The sequence below is a fragment of the Mesoplodon densirostris genome, chromosome 2 (assembly GCF_025265405.1).
Source record: "Mesoplodon densirostris isolate mMesDen1 chromosome 2, mMesDen1 primary haplotype, whole genome shotgun sequence".
Lineage (NCBI taxonomy): Eukaryota > Metazoa > Chordata > Mammalia > Artiodactyla > Ziphiidae > Mesoplodon > Mesoplodon densirostris.
In genome coordinates, this window is record NC_082662.1 from 143,585,636 (window position 1) to 143,609,974 (window position 24,339).

General features: G+C 54.0%; 1 protein-coding gene across 22 annotated transcripts in view; it reads right to left on the bottom strand.

Annotated features, from left to right (window-relative positions):
• Nucleotides 1–24,339, bottom strand: part of NFASC (neurofascin) — a 190,226-nt gene that overhangs the window by 15,842 nt on the left and 150,045 nt on the right. For 5 of the 22 annotated variants that reach the window (XM_060091062.1, XM_060091065.1, XM_060091060.1 and 2 more), the window contains 9 exons: nt 22,824–23,046; nt 20,732–20,847; nt 18,909–19,113; nt 17,613–17,735; nt 16,330–16,503; nt 13,914–13,928; nt 8,034–8,261; nt 4,410–4,526; nt 3,085–3,237 (listed from right to left, as the gene is read on the bottom strand). In XM_060091062.1, the coding sequence (XP_059947045.1) occupies nt 3,085–3,237; nt 4,410–4,526; nt 8,034–8,261; nt 13,914–13,928; nt 16,330–16,503; nt 17,613–17,735; nt 18,909–19,113; nt 20,732–20,847; nt 22,824–23,046 (1,354 nt within the window). Of the gene's footprint in view, nt 1–3,084; nt 3,238–4,409; nt 4,527–8,033; nt 8,262–13,913; nt 13,929–16,329; nt 16,504–17,612; nt 17,736–18,908; nt 19,114–19,683; nt 20,848–22,823; nt 23,047–24,339 lie in introns of those variants that run through there. The other 17 variants (XM_060091073.1, XM_060091072.1, XM_060091070.1 and 14 more) reach the window with 10 other exon arrangements.

Here is a 24,339-nt window from a genome sequence, read left to right on the forward strand (position 1 = left end):
TTATGTTGTACGCCTAAAACTAATCAGTGTCAATGATACACAAAAACAAAGAAACCAAAAACCCAGTGGGATCTGGGGTAAGGTGGGCTCAACCAGACCCCATCAAAATGACTTAGTTTCTCAAGAACCAAAAGAAATTTAGGACATGATCTCACTCACAATGTGACCCTACACACAGACTCTGAGAGGAATAAGGCATTTTTGCAAGGCTTCAGGGCAGTTACATTTGTCTGCTAACACCGCTCTTAATCGATCCATTCAACATGTTTCCAGATTCCTAATGGACACAGTAATAGCAACATCCCAAGATCAGGGTATATTTACACTTACCACCTTTGCTGTAGCTAACGGAAGCCAGAACAGCACCCGTTCCTTGGGTACACACAGGTCCTCATAGCTCTTACTCTAGCCTAGAAGCCATATTTTGTGTGCCTTCCACACCACACCCTACAATCCTGCTCAGAAATGGGCAATTCACCTGCAAGGCAGACAGTTCCCATAACTCCGAACTCTAATCAGGAGGAAACTGGTTTGGCCATTGGAGAGAGGCCAGTCACTCAAAGTCAGCAGAAAAATTATATTTCAGAAATAGGGCAGATGAACAAGTATGACAGGGATGGGCTTTCTTCAAACGCAGTTTAGCTTGGCTACTCTCACTTAAGCATCATTTTACACCTTTCCATCTTCACCTCGCTCCATCCTGGGTTTCTCCCAAACACAGCAGAAAGAGGCCAAATACAAGTAGGTCCCCTAATGTCCCTCCTCCCGGAGTCCCTGAGGTCTAAGGCAGTTTGCTGTCTGTCTCGCTGGCCCCCGTCAGCCCCCCATCCCACCTGCCCCAGGATGTAAGAGCTGGCAGGCCTCCTGGAGTCCAGGGTTATGTGTTTGTGGTCCCTCGGGTCTCTTTGGCTTCAAAAGCTTCAAGAAGGTGATTAACTTCCCATGTGGGATCTTTCTGGTGAGAGTCAGGGAGCTTGTTAGCATTCCTAGTTGTTTTCTTCCATTTCCTTCCTGAACCACTGTAGCATGTTTGAGTCTATAGACTACAGTGATGGCCTGTGGTTGCCTAAATGACTAGTGGTTGGGCCCAGAGATGATCATAAACTTACTTTGATGAGACACAGGGACCTGGGAGATTGTGTGAACTTGACTCTGGAGTCCAGCCACTCCTTTGTGTGTTTTCAAAGGATCTGAACACACACTCACAGACACACATGAACTTCAGAAAGTGGAAATATTTTCCTTCTCTATGTGGTTTGCAGTGAGGTAAGTGAGCTGTATGTACTCAGGGCGAGGGTCATACCTGCCCTCTCCAGCTTGCACTGGGAGGAACTGGGAAAACATGCAAGTGCTGAAGGCCTCAATCACTCTGAAAGCAAGCTATGGGATCAGTTTCTCCATAGGAACCACAGGAAAAGAGAAATGAATACCCGAGTCAATATTCAGGAGTGTATTATCAATCATTATTATTATTTTTCTGTATTGCATGTTTCATATCTCAAAGCAGATTGGGACATACCCCAGGGCAGGGGCTGGTCCTTTTTGCTCTGGCTCTTTCTCCCCAACCCTCACCCACAGTCCCAGGGCTCAGCTCTGGGAGAAGTCGAAGTCTGAAAGCAGGCTGAGCCGGCTTTTGCTGCAATCCCTAGGATGGAACGCTATCCTCAAATCTCATCTTTGCTTTCTGCCTCTGTGCAGAATCAAATTTGTAATGAGTAAAATCAAATGCACGCACTGGTGAGCAACAGCTTGGGACCCCGACTGGGTCAGACAGAATCCGGCCACCTGCTCTGCTTGGTCAACTGTCCAGTCCCCCTGGCCTGGCTCCCAGGATGACCTGGCTGCTCATGGACATCCTGCCTGAGTTGGCCTGGTTAGCCTCAAGCTGGCAGCCGGACTCTCAGACTCCCCAAGTCTTGATGGCATGGGCATGCACAGGACAGGCAGAGACACAGGGAGGAGGCCGGGACACCCAGACCAGGAGGCACCAGGCTAGAAGGGGTGGAGTGAAGCCCTTATACACATGGGCAGTGACTCTCAAGATGCAAACTACCAAGATCGGCCTCCAAGCCAGGCACAGGGAGAGTAATACATACTTAAGTCCACATTCAGAAGTTCATATAAACCATTGTGTGTTTTTCCCTTTATCCTGTGTCTAGTAACCTGCATCTGATTAGGATGTGCCTTGAGGCAGGGACTGGTGCTTTTCTCTCTCAGTCTCTTTCCCCACACTCATCCTTACCCCAGGGTTTAGCAAACTGGCCACTTGGCTAGCTTGCCTGGCTGATTTTAAAGAGACACACAGACAGACAAGCAAGTGTCCTCACGGTCTCCAGACTGCCAGTCACCCTGATCAACAGAGAGATTTCCGAACCTTGTACCTTTTACTGAGCCCCAGTTGGTACAAGTGAAGAAGCTTCTCTATCCACAGCCCTGATAGATCCAGAGCTCTTTTAGGATTAGAAGGCTTCTTCCCCTCCCCGGTACGACCAAAGGTCAACTACTTTTAAGCCACGACAAACTTGGGACAAAATTAAACCAAAACAACTTGTGTAACACACTTTCGAATTTTTAAACAACAGATGACAGTGGCAAGGTAGTGACATACATGCTGATCCTTGGTTTGATTCCTGGGAGGATTTTTGGGTCAAGACCCTTGGATGGCCTATCCCCTAACCTAACCCCACGTGCGAGAAGCAAGCCCCTGTGCCTCCGGGACACACTGCCCCCAGACCCACACACAGGGACCATGTCTGCATATACACCAAGCCCTTGTGGTTCAAGCACAGTGGAGACCAGGTGGTCTCCCCTGCCCTCATTCTACAACGCCTCCGTTCCCCCGACATCCCACTCATCCCCACAGGGTCAGAAGCATGGTCTCCTATCTACTGGCATGCACTTTTGGCTCGTTTTGTCTTCCTGGGAGCTGCAGACTGACATAAAAGAAGAGCCGAGCCATGTCATGCAAGGTGAGGAATGGGAGGATGAGTCTTCTTTCCGAGGAGAAGAGACAAGCAGGAAGCTGACAATGAGAACAACATGCCCCATGCTTGTAGGGGACGGCCAGGCCAGATCCCCTCTCACCTGTACTGGTCATAAAGGTGATGACGGTACTGCTGATGCCCTCGTTGTCCCGGGAATAAACTCGCAACGTGTATGTCATACCGGGATAGAGGTCTGTCAGCTGTATGGGCTGGGCCTGGGCCTTAACAGGGACAGTTTTTTTCGTATGGTTGCCTGGGGAACAGAAACCTCAGTCAGCCTAAGGCTGGGCACGATGAGCTGGAGAGGCAGTGCTTAGGCTCCTGGGCACCTGTCAAAGGTAGAAGCATGGAGGGTGGGGGAAGGGGCCAGGCTGTCTTGCAGACCTGGAGGTCACTGGGCAGCTCCACCAGCTTTCTCACATGCTGACTCTCCTATACAATGGCCCTGCAGCCTAGGACACTGTTCCCTCTCCTAAAGTTTTCTGTCCTCACCCCAGTCTTAAGCACTTAGCACATCATGACCTGCTTCCTTAAGCTCTCAGGGTGTCAGCCAGCGCTCCGTTACCCTGGAGAGGGTCAGAGAGCCAGTCAGCGTCCCTCACGGTAACCGGAGGTGAGACGGCCTCTTCTTCTCAGCTCTCACTCCTGGTTTCCCCTCTCATTTCTCGCTGTGTGGTGAATTCACACATCAGGAGAAGCGAGTGCCTGGCTGTCTGAAAAAGTGCGGACCAAACTAGGAATTCTGGATTCTGTGGATGTGAATATCTCTCCAACTGTAGAGAACTAAGAGTTGACTTTGTTCTCCCTCAAAGAGCTTCGGGTGGATTTCCAGCACAAGCCAAATAGGCCAGCATGGTGGGTCTGAGCCCTCAGGAACAGGGGCCTTCACTCAGAGAAGGCAGATAGCCTGACCACACTTCACAGCCTCACAAATCTGGACGCTTGCTCCCAAGATCCAGTAAAGAATGAACAGCTCAGCTCAAGCCACCAGCTGAGACGAGTGACCCTGGACGGTGTCTCTGACCTGTGAGCAGCTAGTGTCCCTCTGTGAGCAAAGCACAGTTGAACCCCAAGTCTGGACTGGCCCAGCCTGTCTAGGGGAGACAGCTGAGAATGTGGATCCTGAATTAAGGAGATCCAAGCAAAGGTGAGATCTGGGGGCCACCAGAACCCTCATCCTGGGCAGGAAATGGACGAAGGGCCCCTCACCCAGGCCGCCCCCACCGCCAGGCACCCCTGGACCTTCGCTGATGGCCGCAGAAACCCCTTCCTCCTCCTCGGGTCTGCTCTTCCTACCTCGCCGCCGCCTGAGCACATGTCGACTTCATTAAGCCACAATGAAGCGGCTGGAAGGCCTCCCTGAGCCTGGGGGAGCGCATGGGATCTTATTCAATGGCATCTCCACCACCCGCACAGAATGCTTACTGTCGATGTACTCAACCACAAAGTCAGTTCCGGGCCCGAAATTGTGCTTCCAGGTGATGTTGGCCCATTTACTGTTGGGGAGCACTGTGACGTTCCAGATGGATTGCTCATCGGGGGCTGGTAGGGGGGTTAGAAGAGGAGTTAGTGGTGAGGAGGGAGGCAGCACTGCAGACGCGCGCGCACACACACGCACACGCACACACACACACACAGACACACACACACACGCACGCGCGCGCGCAGCTAGGAAAGGGGAGAGGAGGAAGTGGCTGTGCACAGGGCCCGACAGAGCTCCAAGCTGCAGCCTTGGTAGCCAGGCTATAGGTATGAGCAAGTACAGTCAGGAGGACCCGTATGTGAGGGAGAGCCGGAAACTATGTGTCCACATAGGTGGGAGTAGGAATGAAAGAGTGGGCTTGATCCAGGCCATTGGAGGCTCTAACCTGGGTTTATTCCCTTTTTAGGTCCCTTGTCATGGATGTGAACAGTGCAGCGAAAGGGGCCAGTGAAGAGCCCCATTAGCTAGGACGCAGATGGGGCGGGAGAGGTGTGCCAGCCTCTTTCCCCTCAACTATAGACATTCTACAGGAAGGAGAGAAGGTATCTTGAAAAGCCACTCGAGAGTCATGATGAGATTTGCAGAAAGGACAGGACCAAACAGGGGAAAGCCTTAATGGGATCCTGAAACTGGAGGTGGAGAATGGCAACCTACAAGGGTGACTCTGGTCTGAGGAGCCCCGGGGGTCATTCTTGGTCCATAAGATGCTGAATTATTGAAAAATGGCCTCAGATTCTCTAAGGGGACTTGGGGCCTAAAACCCCAGGGCCCCAAGCAGAGACAGTACGAATCCTTCCTCTCCCTTTCATGGGCTAGAGGGGACCAGAGAAGATAACTCCTTCTTGACACCCAACGTTCAGTGGTCCAGATACCAGAAGAATCCTGCTCTGTTGCCTTCTCAGCACTGTATCTTTGAGGCCCGATCTCTATGTAACACAGAAGACATTAATTATCTAGTTCCTATGAGCTGGGAGATACTTTATCAAAGCCATCACCCTGTCTGAAACCACAGCCTGCGGACAGGAGAATGGCACTAATCTTCAAATGTAATCATTTTTCAAGCATCCCAGCGGTCTGATTACCCCATTTCCCAGCAAAGATTTAATAGTGGAATACTAGCATGAAGGCTTATATTTCAAAGACTTTACAAGTGTGGCTCCTCTATATTTTATTAGCATGCAAGGGGGCACTGTCACCGACTCACCTGTCAAAAATAAATGAATAGAGTACATTGGTGATGCATTTATTCATTATCTATTTGACATGTGACTGAGTCTGCAGGGCTGGGGAAGTGATAAAAGATCTCCTGGTCTCCACTTCAAAGAAACACCTTCTCTACTACAACCTTGTCAGTTGTCAGTTGCCCCAGGTGAATATGATTCATTTTAGAAAGAGATTCCATTGATGGCACGAGGCATTCTCCGTGCGGAGGGCAGAAGTCAGCCTTCTTTACTGATCTGCCAAAGGTTTCCGCTGTATTGGCTGCTTTAACTCAGCCCAAATCCCAGCTCCTTACAATCTCATGGCTCTCTCTAGTGGGAATGAATTATGATCAGTTATGATTTGGGGACTTGAGATTTTTCCTCCTCAGCCCTGGGCCCTGGAAATAGCCAAAGAATTTGGGTTTAGACTCTCTGACCACCAATACAACCCTGGCCCAAATCTGACTGTCTTAAAGGTAATGGAGATTGGGGCACTATTAGATAAGGTCAAGCAATGGGAAACCAAAATGATTTAGAGGTGGGAGCTGGAAGAAGGCACTGCCATCTAGAGAGACCAAGATGACGATCATTAAAGAACAGAAAAGCTCAAAGAAAGGTGCCAAGAAGGAAAACAAGAGGAAGAAGTGAGGGGAAGCATGGACTGTCCTGTCAGCTCGTGGGATGTGAGACTTAAGGCGTATTCCTTGAAATCTGAAAAAGACAAGTTAAGGACAAAGAAAAAGTCCCATTTCACCACCCAAAAGAGTAAACTTAGGAAACATTTTGTCCTAAGTTGTAAGACACGAAAAAGATGAACTTTCATTTTGAAAATCCTGGACAACAGAGCCACTCTGCTGCATTGAGGGAGATGAGGATGTTGAGGGGAGCCCCCGAGCTCTAAGGATAAGGTCAGAATGTGGCCAGGCCCCCGCAGCATCTCAGGCTCAGTTAGCAGTTGGGATGTGAGAGTCCATAGGCTAGTCCTCTGCGGCAGCGAGGCCAATCCTTCCAGAAGGAGCAAGACCCACTCCCTGTCTTCATTCTTGGTACATCTCTTCTGTGAACTCGGAGCATTAAAGTGGGGCACGGAGGCCCACCTGAATGCAAAAGAAGCCTCACTGTGGACCCAAAGAACACCCATCACCAAACTGCCAGTGGCAGCTTCTCATAGCCTAGCAGGTTTCTCTCAGCCAACTTTTCCCTACAGAACATGCTGTTTAAATTCTCGTTATTGCAGCTTTAAAGCAAATCAGTGTTTTCAAGGTCTGAGGAGCATAATGTCAGCTACGCGTCACGTGTCTCCCCTTATGGCTCACATAACTCCATGTAATTGGATTAAAGAAGATACTCACACATGCATTAAGTCTCTATCCTCATTCAAGTGCTGAGAGAAGAGGGGTGGGATGGGTGACAGTGAGGCCTCGGAAGGCGAAGGGACTTGCCCAGGAAACAGAGGGGGCCTACAATTCTACAGCTGCTGGAGGAGGGTTCTGGGTGCTTCCTGCCAGCCGCATCGTGCTGACTTTACAGCTGGCCTGTGGGCTCCACAAGCTAGACGCCCTCCCCTCCGTGGTAATAAGAGTGTTTGATGTCAGTTCTTAGAAGTACTGCTGGATTCCCGAGGGGGTCTCCTCACGCTGGAAGAACAGAGCTTCCTGGCCTGGCTGCGTGATGCAGGAACAGCACATTCTCTGGGCTCAGCAGGCCAGCCCTGGGATCGATTCTTACCACGGGCCCCTAGAAAGGCTGCGATTTTCCCTCCGTGTGTATATCTGGGGGCGTGGGGAATATGAGTGGGGAGAGCCGCAGAGCCCTCTCTGCCATTACAGGACTCCTTGGTAATACCATTTCCTGCAAGCTCTGACTAGAAAAGTTTGTAAGTGCGCCTTTCGGGCAGAGGTGCAAGGGAGGCGCAGGATTCTGGGGACAGAGCTGCCTGGCATGGCTGGCCACTCCCCACTCCTCAGCCCTCTGCTGCAAGGCTGGGGCATCGTGGCGGAGACAGGAAGCCTTCTCAGGCCGGTCGGCCAGTGTCAGGCCCTTCCCCACTCTCCCCCTTCTGGAGTGCTCAGCCCTAAGCTGATCCCTCAGCCTGTGGCTGGAGGCAGCCCTACAGTCTGGAGCCTGGGGGCCCTCTGTTAAAGAACAGGGATCCGAGGTTAGGACAGGGGCTCTGAGCAGTGGAGGCCACCATAGGGGTGGGCGTTCTGTGCCTCTAGGCCACCAGACTGAGAATCCAGTCTCCTGTGCTTTCAAAGCAGAAACAAAGGGAGGTGTTGACCAGCACCATCTGAGACCCCCCGCCCCGTCCTATCTGGGGAAGCCTGTGGGTGGAGGGACGGGAGCACGGACGATGGGCAGTACCGGATTCTTGAATCTTAGTCCTGGTGGTGGTGGGAGGACTCTCCGGGGTGGCGGCGGCGGCAGTGGTTGTAGTAGTTGTGGCGACGGTGGTGGTGGCGATGGTGGAGGGTGCGACAGTTGGGAGGGCGGGGACTGCTGTGGCTTCGGCGGTGGCAGCAGTGGCAGTGGCATCAGTACTGCCCACCGTGCCCGTCACACCCACTGTGCTCGGGGGCGACGTGGGAGGAGCTAAGGGGGAAATGTAAAACAGCCAAGTCTGGTGGGCGTGGCCGTCCCCAGCCTGGACACACGGCCCCACGTGCAAGGCAGGCAGCCCGCAGAAGAGATGGAGCTTAGGGACCAGAAGCCTCCCCGAGCAGGATGGACTGGGTCAGACGGGTCGCCGTGAAAGAGAACAGGACCATGGCAACGAAAGAGAATGAAGCCTGTGTGTTTCATTTTCTTCTCATGGTCTGTGTGGCTCAAAGCACCAGCATGCACACAGCCAAGGGAGGTGATGAAGATGGGACACATACCAAATCACTCAGACCCCAGGGATGACATGGAGTCCCAGGTCAAGCACCACCCAGCACAGGCCAAGCAGCACCACTTGGGTGCAGGCCTGGAGCCCTGGCCTTGGAGGTGGGCAGGTTGCGGGGCCCTGTCCTGCAGGAGCACCGGGAAGCCTGCCATTCCCAACCATTCACTCCAAAATCACCCCCTCTCCTGCCTGCTTGAGTTCGACCACCACCCAAACCCCGTGACAGAGGGAGAACAATCCCCACCCTGTGGGCAAGACTTGCACCTTGGTTCGTCTTTCCTACCTCCACCGCCAGCCCCTCCCCAGGCTCTCAGCTCTTGTTCATTCCCTGGCCTCTCCTCCCTTCTTCTCTGCCCAGCGACGGTCCCAGATGACCCCAATCCACCCTGACTTGTAGTAACTGCCTTTCTCTCTAGGGCATCTGGGGTCTGGGCACCCGAAGCCCTTTCCCTTTGATTAGAATGTGGGGAAAGGGCATTGATGGACTCACAGTGTGGCCTGCGCTCAGTGGCACAATCTTCCCAGCCCACAGTAGATGCAGAAATCCCAGGACACGAGTGGGGCACAGGCTGGGCTGCTCTTTTGCATAAATCTTCAGAGAAGTTTAAATCTGCACTACCTCTCACTTCCTCATCTCCTATCCAAAGCTACCCTTTGTCGTTGGTCAGCCCTCAGGGGCTAAGTCTATCATGACAACATTTCCACAGACCGCCTTTCCTTCTACAGAAGGGTTGTGGACACTAACAAAGGGCTGGCCTATTCCTCTTTAGTTCCAGTATTGCTAAAGCTTAGGGTATGAGAAGAATGATGGGCAAATCAGAGAGAAACCGAGCTGCCTCTCCTCCTTGCCCACTACCTCCTGTGATCTGACCACAGTCGACTTTCTAGTGTCACTGCTGATGGGGCGGAAGGCAGTGATGTTAAGGCATAAGTAGGTAACTCTAACTTTCAAGGAAGAGTGATATCCTACCTTATCTCAAATCTGCAGAAGATCAGGAAAATACTATCTCCACTCCCCAGAAGGGAGCCAGGGCAGGGAGGGAACCAGAGAGAAAATTGCCAGAAAGCCTTTCTCAAGAAAGAATCAAGAGATCCTAACTCTTCTCAACAAGAGCCTGACCAACAAAAGTCCTTTCATTCCCCTGGGACTCCAATATTACAAGTCCCCCATAGAGAAGGAGGGACTGTTCCCAGGATCCCAGTCACTTCCCTATTTGTAAGATCAGAGGCATTACTGGGCCTGAGGGTGCTGACCACAGAAGTCACACTGGGCAGCTGAATATGCCCCATGCATTCCAGACATTCCTGGACAAGGTCAAGGCAGACTGCACCATATTCCCCAAACCCCAGTCAACTCGCAGACATCAGGAAGGAGGGGGCGGGGAGGGGAACGTGAGGTGGGAAAAACTCTCCCTCTCACAGTCAGTATTCAAGGATGTATTTCAGTCCAAGGTGGCCCCACGCCTGGAATGCAAGCTCAGTGCTATAAGAGCTCAGCCTGAGGGAATTCGCCTATCCCACCCACCAAGACACACACACACACACACACACACACACACACACACACACACACACGCCTGAGAGATCCACAAAGCAAAGGTGAGCTCCCTCTCAGGCCTGATGCCTGGCAGCTCCCATGGCCACGGAACACACATAGGCTTTTCCTGCTGTTCTGAGCTGCTGGAAGGAACCCTGAGAAGCTATTTTGTCCATCTGGATATGACTGCTCTGCTCTGGCTCCTTATCAATAGTGTATTTTCTTTTTTTTTTTTTGCGGTACGCGGGCCTCTCACCGTTGTGGCCTCTCCCGTTTGCGGAGCACAGGCTCCGGACGTGCAGGCTCAGCGGCCATGGCTCACGGGCCCAGCCGCTCCGCGGCATGTGGGATCTTCCCGGACCGGGGCACGAACCCATGTCCCCCGCATCGGCAGGCGGACTCCCAACCACTGTGCCACCAGGGAAGCCCTCACTAGTGTATTTTCTAATAATTTCTAGCAAGAGCAATGTTTACAAGGTTCCCCTTTGCTATGACTGTTTAAAAGGCATCATCAAAAAACTGAAAATGCCTTTAAAGTTAAATCATCCCACTCTGTGCAGTGCAGAGACGCGGGCTTCCCTTCTTATGTGCACAGTGGTGCTGCATTTCCCAGCCCCCGGAAGCTATTCACACTCTCAAGTGGGCCCTGGTCCTCATACAAGCAGGTACACACGCTCATGCTCACACAGGGCCTACAGCCAGGCCCACACGCTTCCCTGGGCGCTCCAGCAAGAAGCCCTAGAAACAGAGATGCTGAGACAGGCTAGGCTAGAGCGAGTTTCTTCCTGGGCCCTGCTGGGCAGAGACAAGAATGAGCAATGACTGAGGATGCTTCCACACTCTCCTCCCCTCCCTCTGCCAAGTGTGACAGGAGGAAGGGTTTTCTTTGATGATGGCTACCTAGATGCTTATCCTTCAGCTCAGCAGCAACAATCAGGTATTAGCGAGAGGGGACCAGAAGGGAGTGGGAGGAAAGGAGGCACTTCCCAGGCGTCCTCCCAGAGGGTCCTCAGCACTGGAGGCACAGTGGAGAAGACACCTTGGTTGGCTGAGGTCACAGCTGGTAAATCAGCATCCTCTCTGGCCTACTCATTAGCTGTGTCTAGTGTCCCAGGGTTGGACAGGGCCAGAGACACTGGGAGGGCAGAGGCCAGAAGGCAAGGCTCTGAGGGAAGGGACCAAGGAGTCAGGTGAGTGAGTTGTTATAGGTGGGAGAGGAGGGCAGGTTTTCCATGGGAAACTGTCCAGCGCTCAGGTCTACGGGGATTCAGATGATTTCAACCCCTGGGGTGGGGTGGGGGTAGCAGATAAACGGGCAATACGGCCCAGAAGCGGGGCTTATAGTCAGAGTGGCCCACAGGCTGGACAGACTCGTTGCTGGGCTAGGGTGTCATCTTCAGCCACAGCAGGAACTATGGGCTGGAGAACCACCCTGGTCACTGCCCAGTGGAGACCACCAGCCTGGCGACCGAGAGTAATGGGGAGCCACAGTGGGCCTGGAGCTGGAAGCACAGGACCCCTACCTGAAGGCAGAGTCAACGTAATGGGTTACCTAATGCACACTGGAAGGCACCCCAGCTATGGCCAAAGGTTTTCCACCAGAGTTTTGGGCGACACCACGCAGGAGATGGAGAAAATTAAGACATGTCTCTCATTCATTTTTCGTTGCCCAGAACCTGCCCTGGAGCTGCCCACCAAACACTGGCAGATCTGAGCCGAGTCAAAGACAAGGACAGCAGTTTCCTGACATTCCAAGGTGGAGGGTTCAGGCCAAACATGTCCACCTGGTGCACGGACTACCCTGGCCAAACCACAGATGGCCAGGACAGATGGGCAGCAACCCTAAGAGACTGCAGATATGGGTACATGAGAGGGATTATCTTTACCGGGTGAGATAGGAACAGATCAGTGTGTGTGGGGGGAAATGCCCACGTTTGGAGAAGATGAGAGGGAAGGGAGCAGTGGGCTGGACTCCAGGCCCACGTCACCAGTATAGAACCTGAGCGCCATCACTTCACACCTGCAGATTGTGCAGGAGGTTCTTACGCATTTAAGGCTGGGAACAGCTGATGTTACCAGCACAGCTCATCTACCAAGATGCGCGTTGTGCCTCTACCACCATGTCACATGGAAGCTGGAGCCTAGGAAACACATCTGACCGATGGACAGAGGCCCTGGCACCCTCTGCACACCAGGGTGAGCTTGGATCTTTCCTAAACGAGAAGTAGGAAGTGGGGTGTTTGGAATTACATCCATCCCCCTCACACCTGCCACACACGAGAGGGGCAGCACAGACTGGCATGGATGCCCACTGAGCAAAGCATACTCCCCGCAACCAGATCCACTTGCTTTGGGTCCTGGGTGCCAGATGGGGAAGGTGGACTGCAAACTGCCTGACCAAAGAGCTTCTAGGTGATTCACGTGGTACCCTCCCTGCATCTCCCCTTCCATCTCCACTAAGTCGCTTCGGCTGCCCTGAGCACCTGCTATAATAGTCCCAGGGGAAACCCTTATGCAATCTTGAATCAGGAAGTTAGGGCCACTCCCAGACTGCAAGGATGGCTTTCTCCCGGTCTCCAGGCCCAGGACACCTCTCTGCCTCACATCCCAGCAGAGGTGGGGAGGCACTGGCCCCTGCAGGCCTGGGTTATTTGGGGGCGGGGGGATGGAGAGGACTGGGCGTGGGAAGGATGATGGCAGTGCACCACCCAGATCCGACTGGTGGAGCAAACGCAAACCAAGGAAGCAGGGTGCGCAACAGAAACAGAATCAACCTAAAATGGCGGAGCAGGGGGAGGTAAATGAGTGAAGGTGGAGGGGAACCAAACCGGGTAAGGTGGCGGCCTCTTCCTAAGCCAACCCTCCAGTTCCTCACCTGGCTCTCGGCTCTCCCTGCTACCTAGAGCCTGAGAAGGCTCTGGCAAACCCTTGCCCTATAGCCTTGGTTCTGCCTCAAAGGAGGGCAGCAGAAGGCACCCTGGGGCCCCTGCCTAGTTCCTCCAGCTTGAGGACCGGCCTTCGGTGGTGATGTTCCTCAAACCCACAACAGGAGGACTTGAGACAAGGACCTTGGCTAGCAGGTCACCTCCTGCTCCAGACTTGCCTGCCCAGCTCCTCACTGTGCGTCCACTTCCCAGACCCCAAGAGTGGAGACTGTTCTTAACACCCAAGACTCTGAGAAGCTGGGTTTCTGAGGGATGAGTGGGCAATCAGTGCATGGCGTCCACTGAGACTCCAGGTCCTGGGGCACCTGGCCCCATCCTGGAACATGCAGGCTCGTTCTCACTGAGTAGAAGCCATGGTGGATGGCAGAGCTGGTGCCAGGCCCCATGCAGCATGCAAGGCCAGCATGCACGGTGTGCTCACCCACAGGCCACCCTTTCAGGGGATGGCAGCCTGACCAGGAGACGGGAGCCAGCTGCCCCCACTCCTTCTAGGGCACAGCTGGCCACCCAAAGGCTGTGGACCCTTTCTCTGTGCTCTGAGATGTCAAGCCTGGGCAAGGCCCCAGGTGGCTCAGGGGAAGTAATCACCGCTTCAGAGAAAGCTGCAGCTCCAGAGAACAGGTCTGCAGCCTATGCATGTGGGGCCCCTTCTAAGCCAACCTCCTTCTCTAGCAAAGGGAGGAGAATGTGTTTGATCTCCTCTGGTCCCATCCTCCACATACATCCTCCTGGAGAGTCTGGCTTCCCAACCACTTGAAAGGGTGAGTCCGGAGCATGCTTTCACCCCAAGCCTCTCCCTCCTTCTCTGCTCTGGCTGGGCCGGACTCCACCTGAATTGCCCCATGCCATGCCCATTACCTCTGCTGCTGGTACGGTACCTGCGGTTGGAGCAGCTTCAGAACACAGCGCCCAAGATAGCCAGAGAGGGTGAGGGCGAAAGAACGAGAGGGAAGAGAAAACAGCACAGGTGAAACCACAAGACAAGCAATCACAGGACAGAGAAGGTTCTGGCTCAAATCTGACCCAGACGGTGTGGCCAAGTGCTGGTCACGGCCCTGAGGATGCCACCTGGTGTTTGGGGATCATGTTCAACTCCACTGGGGTCTGACACGTTCCTACGGAAAACTTTCCTGGGTCTTGGAAACCTCTCTAATATACTCGCTTCTGCGTCTACTCAAGGACGTCTACGAGGTGGGAGCAGAAGCAGTCCACCTCAAGTGCTCTGTTCCCAGGTCTTTCTCGGAGGGTGTGTCCTTTCCTAGCTGGGCTGGGGTGAAGGAGTCTGGGTAACCCTCAGTGACGCCAGGAATTGAAGGCATAAGGTACAGGTCGTTTAGGAGGACATCAACGCCTGTCAAAAGCATGGTTCCTTCATCCCCAGGGGCAGGCGTTGAATAGTGCTGGGGTGGGGGGTAGGGGTGAGGGGGAGCGCATTTGGCTGAACGCTCCCCACACCAGCTCAGCCTGGGAAGGCTGGGGCATGTGATGGACTGGAGCCCGGAGACACTGTCCTGCTGCTCCGTTGTATTGTATGAAGAAACTCAACTGGGGACTGAGAGCCCTAAAAGGAATTCCTGAATTTGCCGCAAACCCCTAGGTTGAGAAGGAAGTCTCTCTTTGTTCTCTTGTCCCCTGGAGCTGAAGATCCTTCCCTGAGGTGGTCACTGGGGCTGGGCAACGGGGTTTTGTTTATCTGATGTTCTGTAATGGGGGGGGGAGATGGGGAGGGAGAAGAGGCTCTCTGTATGTATCTCCTTACAGAATTAAGTAATCAAGAAAGTGCATCATCCCTGGCCTGGCCTTTGGTAATAGGCATATATTAACCACTTACTCGAAGTCCCCCAGCCCTAATAAATTGCCCAAGTCCCCAGGAGATTGGAAGGGTACACTAGGAGGGGAGCTTATTGTGTAGCTCACTCCTGGGTTACAAGAGCAGAGAGGTAGAGACAAAGCACTGTCAGCCTTTCTCGACATTCTGCCTGCCCCCTCTCCTCTCCGCTTCAGTGCTGGCCTGCTGGCCAGGGAGGTGGGGCCTGGGGAGGGATGCAGGGCTGCTCATGAAGCCGCACTGGGAGCCTGGGGTAAGGCAGCAGGGCCTGGAAGCACTGCTCCTCTCCTGGGTTGGGGGTACGGGTGCTCAGGAGGTCCAGTCAGGCCAGGGTCAGGCCACCGGACCTCAGCCTTCTGGGGAAAGCACTAGACAGGATAACCTGTTGTCAGCTTCAAGGATTCCTAATCACATCACCCCTCCTTTGAAGTCTTCCCTTGTAGAATCAACCCCCCTCCCCTGCACAGCCACTGCACTTCTGCCATCTAAACATACACAGCTCATGGTGAATTACAATTAGATATTCCTGTGGATGTCCCTCCTTCTAGACTGTGTGAGCTTATTAGCTTTATATCCCTCGTTTTGGGTACAGCGTCTGGCACCTCATGTTGTGGGTGCTCAAGAAATGCCCTTTGCAGAGACCGTGGTACCTCTGGAGAGGCGGAGCCTCCACCCGCTGTCATAGGGGATCTGCCAGTATCCAGGCTTCTAGTGGCTCGCCTGCCCCAGAGGTTCCTGGAAGCCAGAACGTGTGCAGATGGGCCTGGAGCCCCCTCTAGTGGAGTTCTCAGGCAGGTGCAGCTCTGGGGCGGGGTGCGACGCTACTAGGTGCCAGAACCCAGGAGAGGAACTCATGGGCTCTCTCTGTGGAGCTGGTTTGGCAAATGGCTGTTTCCAAACCCCCTTTCCTCTCCTCAGCCTGACAACTCCCTCAGTTCAGGCTGCAAGGAGGGACGACACCTCCTGCTCTACTCATGATCCCGGCAATTAGCCTCAGTCACAGCTGTCCCCCTCTCTCCTGGGCGTCACGCGTCCTCGAGAGAAGAAGGGGCGCCCCCAGAGCGCTCACGGGGCGGTCTCCATAGCACTGCCGCCTCCCTCACTAGGCGAGCATCGTCACTGCTCTTTGGAGTTTGTGAGCACAGTGACTTCCAGCACGCTTTCTCTCAGCCCCTCAACTCAGCTACGATTCACACTCTCTTCCCTATCCCCCCACCACAAGGAAAGATGACAGATGTTAAGTAGCTGAGCAAGTCAAGGCCAAGTGGGGATCCAGGTCTGACTGCAACAGTAAGAAGATGTGTTTTCCAGATCCATCGCCGGTACCTACCTCTCGGCACACAGCGTGGCTCCCTCCTCTGGAGGGTTCCAGGGCCTTCAGCCTCTCCATCCCAGGAGGCCGGGCGGCCTCTAGGCATCCGAATTCCCCGGCACCATTCGCCCCGAGGCTGCCGCAGTGCACCTACCTTCATTCGGGGGTGCTGGTGATTCCTCTGTGACTGCTTCCCCAGAGCCCACCTGCGTCCTGGCACTGAGGGAAAAGCGGTAGCGCGACACGGGGTCTGCTCTTTGCATCGTGAACTTGGTCTGATTGGGAGAGAAGTTTTCCACTATCTGCTTTCCTACTTTGGTTCCATTAACTGGGGAGAGACAGGTAAGTGGAATTGAACTTTAGCAACATTGACCATGATGGGTTATACAATCTGCAGCTGGAAGGACGAAGCCTTCCCGACTCTGCTGGGAAGGGAACCCGTGGAACCTGCCCGTGATCTTAAGGACTCAGGGGAGGGAGATGATTCAAAGGCTGACGGCTGTGCAAGAACTCCTTTCCGGCTTTTTGATGACGCACCAGGGTAACACTTTTTCACTGATCTCATTACGCCAGCTCAGTGCAAAGTTATGTGGCTGATTCTGAAAGATTCAATTTTTAATCCTCAAGCCTTTTCAACAAGGACAGAACTTGAAGTTCCTTTTTTCCTTTCAAACAGAACTAGGGCAAAACCATTAGAGCTTTTCGTTGTTAATGCCTCCTTTGTAAAAGGCCTCCTTTGTCAAATACCTCAAAGGGGGAAGGTCAGGTCCAGAGATGGATTCAGAACCACATACAAGCACCCAGTTGGCTATTAAAATCCTTAACAGCACAATACCTGTCCTTTGAGCTTCACACTGAGGCACAACGTCACCCACTTTAGAAGACTTAAGTTTTTCAAATGAATGACGCTCCTGTCCCTGCCTGGTGAGGCTGAACTCTTTAGGTGAGGTCGTCCAGACCCAGGCTCCTGACTGAGCCACTCCAAATTCCATGGCAGCTCTACATACAGCTGCCTTACCATAAATGGCATCTTATTAAGGTGTCCCCAAGTGTCGGTGTCGTGTGGATTCCTAAGCACGTACTATCTGCCCCATCGGATGGAAGGTCCATCAGGTAAGGAAACTTCTCTCCTAGACTTGTAGGTGTTAGAGACTCTAAGATTCCTGAGGGCAGGGGTTGAATCCCTCATCAAACCAGAAGTCCCCTTTGTCTCACCGGGCCGACTGGAAGCTCCCTGCAGGAGGAGGTGTGTCAGAAGAGCAGGGATTGGGTCTCACTTGCCTCCCCTAACCCTACAGGAAACTTTTCCCCTGGCCCCTCTATCCCTCCACAATGACCTCTGTACCCATAGGCTTTCTACCTTGATTCCTTAGGAAAAGTGTTGAGAATGGGGTTTCTGATTCTCAGGTTATCCAAGATTAAGAGGGCAGAACGTACAGGCCACGTATTTGAGAGTATATCCAATCAGGATCCCATTGGGGTGTTCTGGATGATCCCATTCCAGGTTGATTGTCTCCAGGTTGGGCTGCCGGACTCGGAAACGCCTGGGGGCACTGGGTACTTGGGGAAGGAGGAGAGAGTGGGGGAGATGGGGGAGAGAAGAGGGGCGGGCAAGATGAAGAAAACACAAAAAACAAAGCACAAGTATGAAGGCATTGACTTCTGGGCAACCCCCGTGCTGGATCACTGTTAAGCCAGAACCCAGAGAACTACGAGGTGGCCAGCGCCCATCGCCCCATCCAGGATGGCGTTTCCCCAGATCTAGGACAAGCACGGCTCAGACTCGGTTTACACGGGGAAGAAGTCAGTCAAGTTCTCCTTTAGCAACTACCCTGGATTCAACACATGTTAGGCTCTGATCCTGCAAAGAAACCCCCAAGTTGGGCAGTCATTCGCAGGCAGGGAACCGGTTTTAGCCGTTTGGTAATAGAGGCTGCAGTTCCCAATCCTCAGACAAGGATTCTCACCGCTGGGTCCAAGCATCAGGCCCTGGCCTCTGGGCTGAGAATGCCGGGTTCAGGGGTGAAGAGAGAGAAACCCATGATGGAACATGTGGATGGTGCCAAGAGCATGAGCAATGGGGAGAGGCTGGTGATGAAAACCAGACGAGGAGGGGAGACAGGAATAAAGAAACAAGAGGGGAGAACAGAGGAGAGGACAAAGGAGGAAGAGAAGAAGAATGGGGAAAATAATAGTTAAGAAGGGAGAAAGGAGAAACAGAAGAGGGCAAAGCCACTGCCCAGCTGGTTCAAGAGGGCTGGCAGGAAGAGGAGATGCGCCGGGACCTCGGCAGGTGTCTGCCTCCCAGGACCGGGGCGCCCACTGCAGGGCCGTCTCTTGACTATAGTGGTGTAACAAGAGTGAAGGTCCTCGGGTATGGTAAACCAACCAGGTGCCTCTTGGGGTCAAGGTGCCTGAGCTCCCTCAGGAGGTGGTAGGCAGGCAGCCCCGCCTCCCGCAGTGCCCTCGGGAGTCCGTGTGCACATCCCGTCTGGAATCATGGCAGCAGCCAGCACAGTCTCGTCTTGACGTACAATCTCCCGTCAGGGCGACCGCCTTGGTGACGGTGCTCCATGAGCACGGCGGCGCTGCTCAGCTCGCAGGTCATCCCTTCTTGAGGTCAGGCAGAGGTCAATTTGTGTGGTCCAGGCCGAGCCACGCTGGAGCCGCTGAGGGGCACCTGGCCGCGCCACCCTCGACCTGCCCTACCCAGGGAGCTGCGGCCGGACCTACCTCCTTCCGGGGTGGTGAACTCCTTGGTTTCACTGCGAGGCCCATCGCCTCGCCCATTGACCACAACCATCTCCAGCTTGTAGTTACTGTAGGGGAAGAGGCGGGACACCACGCCACGGAGGCGGTCGCCGGGGAAGCCGGCTTGCTGCCTCTTCTGAGACACCCACAGGCTCTTCAGCAAGCTGCTCTCCCTCCAGTAGTAGGCCTTCAGGACAGAGGCAGGCCAGTAAGGGTTCGGCCAGGCAGAGCCAGGTTAGTTGTTAGTGGTGGCGCTCGTGGTGACCGGTGTTCCCTTTGCTGGCCACAGGCTCCAAATCCCCAACGACCTCGTCAGGCCCACGGAGGGCTGGGGGTGTCCTGACAGTCCCCATTCGTTAGCCACTAGCGAGTGGGAACTGATGTCAAACAAAATAAGAGTTTTTGGTTTCAATCATTTTCTGAGCCATGTCGCCTCTCTGGGGAACAGGCAAGTCAGCCAAACTTACAGCTGAGCGGCTCCGTCTTGAGACTTCTTTCCAAGCTGGGGATAGGTTGCTCAGGGAGTCCGTGCCAGAACCACAGATTTGAGCCAAGGGTCCAGGCACGGAAAGCTCTTTTCTGTGCTCAAAGGCCGCATCACCTTGAGTTAGATTTAGTATGGTTTAGATTGGCAGCGGGCAGGAGTTGAAAAGCAGCAGGTTACCCCCGGAAGTCTGAATATAAGAAAGGGTTGATTTAATCCATTGAAGTCCAATGGTTCTTTTTAATACTGTTTAAAGACCTTTAGGATAGTGACATGGCCAAGCCAATGGGAGACCAGGCTGTGGGGTGGCAAGAGCTTGGATGGGATGGGACGGCCTGTGCAAGGCGGTAGTGTCACAGGTACAGTCGAGAGAGTCTGAGACATGGGGTCTGATGAGCGGTGGAGGAGACGCCCCAGGTCAGCTGTCACACGAGCATCACCCGGGGCCTCCAAAGGCAAGGTAAGGAGGAAGTCCAGACTTAAGAGGGGGACCCAAAGGGAGCTTTAGCCAAAAAAAATCTCTAGGCAAGTAGGTTAAGAGTGCAAGTTGGGGAAGATTTAAGCATATATATCACCTTGCCTTCCTTCCCCTACCTACCAAATCCATTTCCCAAGAAGAGACTGGCTCCCTCTGTGTGCCCCCAACTGTCCATCAGCCAACTCTTGATGACCCCTAAGCCTGTGTTACCCCAGGGCTACAGCCTCCCCAGGAACTTTTTAAAAAGAGCTACTCATCAGGGAGAGCCTTGCCTACCCTGGGTTTTCTCTCCCTTCCCTTTCAAAGAGAGAGATGTCAGGGATGGAAGAGGTGGCCAGGGGAAGCCAAGGGCCTTGATAATTGGAGTTGGCTGTGACAACAGGGAAGGGTTTGTACCCTTCTAGTGGCTCTTCTGGTTAGTTGGGGCTTCATGAAATCAGACTGGGAGAGGCAAGCAGCCCAGCGGGGGCCATTAGGAGAGGGGAGGGGTGTAGCTCAGCGGTGCCTCAAGACTGCTTCTGAAGATACATGTGTGTCCACACACATGTATTACAAGCATAATGTGCTATGTATGGTCAACCCAAACCCAACACCCTTCACATGATTTTCTGCTGAGCAGAATCTCTCAGCATACCCGGTGCAGGATACATCTGGGTGTATATATATTTTTTCTGGGTATATTTTTGAACAGCTAACCCTAGACATCATCTTCTTGAACCAACTGTGGATCCAACAGCTATCCCAAGGGACCCCTTCCAAATATCTTACGGCCCGCATCTGCTACCCCCTCGCCCTGGTTAGCGAGCTGGGTGGTTAGACAGGGCTTGGAGCTGGCTTCCTCACTCGGTACTCTCTGAGCTGGCCCTGGACCGTGTCGGAGTAGACGCGGTTCCACTGAAGGCTGATGGCTGTGCTGTTCAGGACTCGGATTTTAACATCAGTGGGTGCAGCCCTGGGATCTGCAATGTGTTGGGACAGAGAGCTGGTTACGCAGGCGGGGCTGGGCCCCCGACTCGAGAGTCCCCTCTGACTTGTTCTCTGCTGGCCTGCACCTCCGGCCCACTCTGGACACTGGGTACTCCCTGAGGGCAGGGGCCATGCCTCCTCCACCAGCCTGGACTTGGAAGAGTGTGGGGAGGCTCAAGACAAAAGGGCGGCCTCACAGGTGGAGGGCTCTGCCTACACGTTTAGAGGGCAATTATGTGCAACCGTCACACAGAGTCTCTGCCCCTCCATCCCATTGGCCACCCTTCCCCACCCTGCCTCGGGTCCCGGGAGGCTTGTCCTCTCTGGACAATGTCAGCGGGGCTCCCCTGTTCTCAGGCTTCCAGATGGGTCTGCCCAACAGGCGGTAGCGACAGGAGCTCCCAGGGCAGGAGAGGGAAGATGGTATCTATTCCCCTGGCTGCCTCTTTGCGGGGAGGCAGGATGGCAATAGTGCACTCTTCTACACAAGGGCAGCCCTCGCTGGCCATGGTGACTCGCCCGCCGCCAGCCCCTCAGGGCTCGAGTGGTATAACAGCATCCTGCTGTCGCTGGCTCTCCAGCTGGTTTGCTGTACCTTGCTGTTGTCCCTCTTAACTCTGTCCTCACATTAGAAATAGTCCCCGCTGAGTGGCATTTATTTCCTGCCAGGGCCCTGCAGGGAACGTTACCTACAGACTAAAGACACCCTAACCAAGTTCAGGAAAAGATTCTGATCCTGTGACTACTTGCAAAGGGAGGGCCACTCCTCCCTCCCCCATACTGGTTCTCGCCCCCGTTTTCTCTACTCTGCTGCAAAAGCAGTTGTGCCCCACCCTCTCTAAAGCACCTGCCGCAGGGGTACACGGATGCGATGGAAACCGTGAGGTGGTCCGTGAAGTCCATGGCTAGATGCTCCCTCTTCCATACTTACCCTCCAGTAGTCCCTACTGTCTTCTGTCCGGAAGTGTCTGCCACCATGGAGATGAGCAGTGGGACGGACGGAGGGCCTGCTGATCCCCTCTACTTATCTCCCAAGTGGGTCCAATACATACTTCCAGCGAAGGGCCCAACCCTCACTTGCTCCCGTCTCGCCGTTATGAACCCCGCTGGCCCTGCTCCTGACCCCGGCCTTGGCCCCTGTGACCCTGCTCCTCCCTTCCTTCTGGTCACCTCACCCACCTACATGATTTCTTCTTGGATCAGACCCAAACACACCAGGACATGGATTTCCCTGACCAGGAGGGGCATCACCAACCCTCCTGCCTTGCTCAAAAGCCTACAGGATTGATGTGCGGGGGGCAGAGAGGCTACCACCATCTGGAAAACCAGGCACATACTTCTACATATATGCCCAGAATTGTGTTGATTTACCCAGTGACAGCCTCCAAAGAACTTCTCTTTTTATGTTCAATTCCAAGGGCTAAGAGCAACACTGGGAATGTTGCAGTGCCTGGTCTGGAGCATTCCAGTCTGGGGCTCTGTGGACCTTGCTTCCTCAAGGATTCCCCTGGGGAGCCCAGGAGGAGTCTGGCCTGTGGCCCTGCTTCTGGTGGAGGTGTCTAATTATGGCCTGTTGGGACGGACGGTCCGTGGTACTAGCAAGCCCTGGCAGTAAGGTAGATCAGAAGGCCTGGGTTCTATTTTCAAGCCTGACATTTGCTATTGTGCAATATTGGCAGGGGTTTCCCTTGCAGGGCCTCAGTTTTCATGTTGATAAAGTGAGAGTATTGGACTAGGTGACTAACAAGAATACTAACTAGTGTTCGGATGATACCATCTCTGCTCCCGGCATCACCTGGGGCCTGTCTGCTCTAGGTCACTGTAGGGGATTTCTCTTCCCTGGGAACTGAATGTCCTCCCAGGATGCTCTCGGAAGACCCCCGACCCACCCTGAGGTTCCTGGTCTGTGAGGGTGGCCTGTGCAGCCCAGCCATCAGGGTCCTGGGTGGGGACAGGGGAGGGTACTCACAATCTTCTCCAGAGTAACCGATGACAGTGTCTGGTTCAGGGCCCTTCCCAAAGTCATTTTCTGCCTGGACTCGGATCTCATAGGGCACGTAGACAGGGGTCTGCCCCACCACATAGCGGGAGCCCCACACAGTGACATTGTTCCAGGTCTCTCGGGTCTCTCTCCGCCGCCACTTGACGATGTAGCGCAGGTTGGGGCCAAAGGCGGAGGTGGCGTTCATCGGCTGAGCAGGGAGAGAGATGGCAGGAGTGGAGAGGGTGCAGGCGAGGAGCCCAGGCCACCCACGGCTCGCACCCTTTCTGTGCCAGGTACCCTGCCCCAAACTGCCCAACAGCGGCCAGCCCCCTGGCAGAGCTGGGGAGACCACGGCCCCCACTCTGAGTCCCCCCGGAGCCTGGAGCCCCGTGAAGCCAGCAGCGTCGAGATTCGCCACCCAAGCCCTAGTCCCTCTGATTCCACAGCCAGCCCCCCTGGCAGGTGCCCAGGGAGCGAAAGCTTTATTGTCGACAGGACTCTCTCCTGTGATGGAGCAACCAGGAAACAAAATATGGACAGTGATATAATGGCTCCAAAGTCAGAAAGGGGTGAGTTTGCTTCAGGCACAGCATGCCTGCTGCCAATGAACTCAAAATTCCAGATTTCAGTCCTACTTAATCCTTGCATGTCTGTCCTGTCCTTCCCAAAAGGCCAGAGCTGGGAGTGAGCATAACTCTGTTTTTGTTCCGTAGGGGCCTGGTCCAGGAAGCAGTCCTCCGGGAGCCTGGAATACAGAGCCGTAGACCAAGAACCGACCCTTGCAAGGTCCTGCAAGACGAGTCCCGGTGTCTTAAGTCTGGGCTCAGCCCAGTTGCCAAGGCTGCTGTGAAACCAGGCTCTCTGAAGACAGGGATGGTCGTGATTCCAAACTCTGTTATCTCCCTGTTTCCATTACTCACGTCAACAGCACAAAAATGTTAATATTTCAGTGGCTGAATTTGCATCTCTTAGACTTGGAAGGGGTTTGGAAAAAAGCCATTTTGAGGCCACATATCCCAGTTTGGGTTTGGAAAATGTGGTCAGTGAGCCGAGGTGAAGATGAGCTTTTTCAATCCTGGCCCGGAGGACATCTTTTTTTTTTTTTTTCGGTACGCGGGCCTCTCACTGTTGTGGCCTCTCCCGTTGCGGAGCACAGGCTCCGGACACGCAGTCTCAGCGGCCATGGCTCACGGGCCCAGCCGCTCCGCGCCATGTGGGATCTTCCCGGACCGGGGCACGAACCCGTGTCCCCTGCATCGGCAGGCGGACTCTCAACCACTGCGCCACCAGGGAAGCCCCCGGAGGACATCTTTTGAGTCACCTTGTCCATCCTGGACTTACAGATGGCTGGCACTGGAGGACCACTCAGAGGCTGGTCTCTCCCCACCACTCCCAGCAATCTCCAGTGATGGGCCCCCAGAACACACCAAAGCGAGGTACTGGTGTTTGGGCTAAATCTCTCCTACAGACTAATCTAAATTTCTCCCTCTTCTGAAGAAGC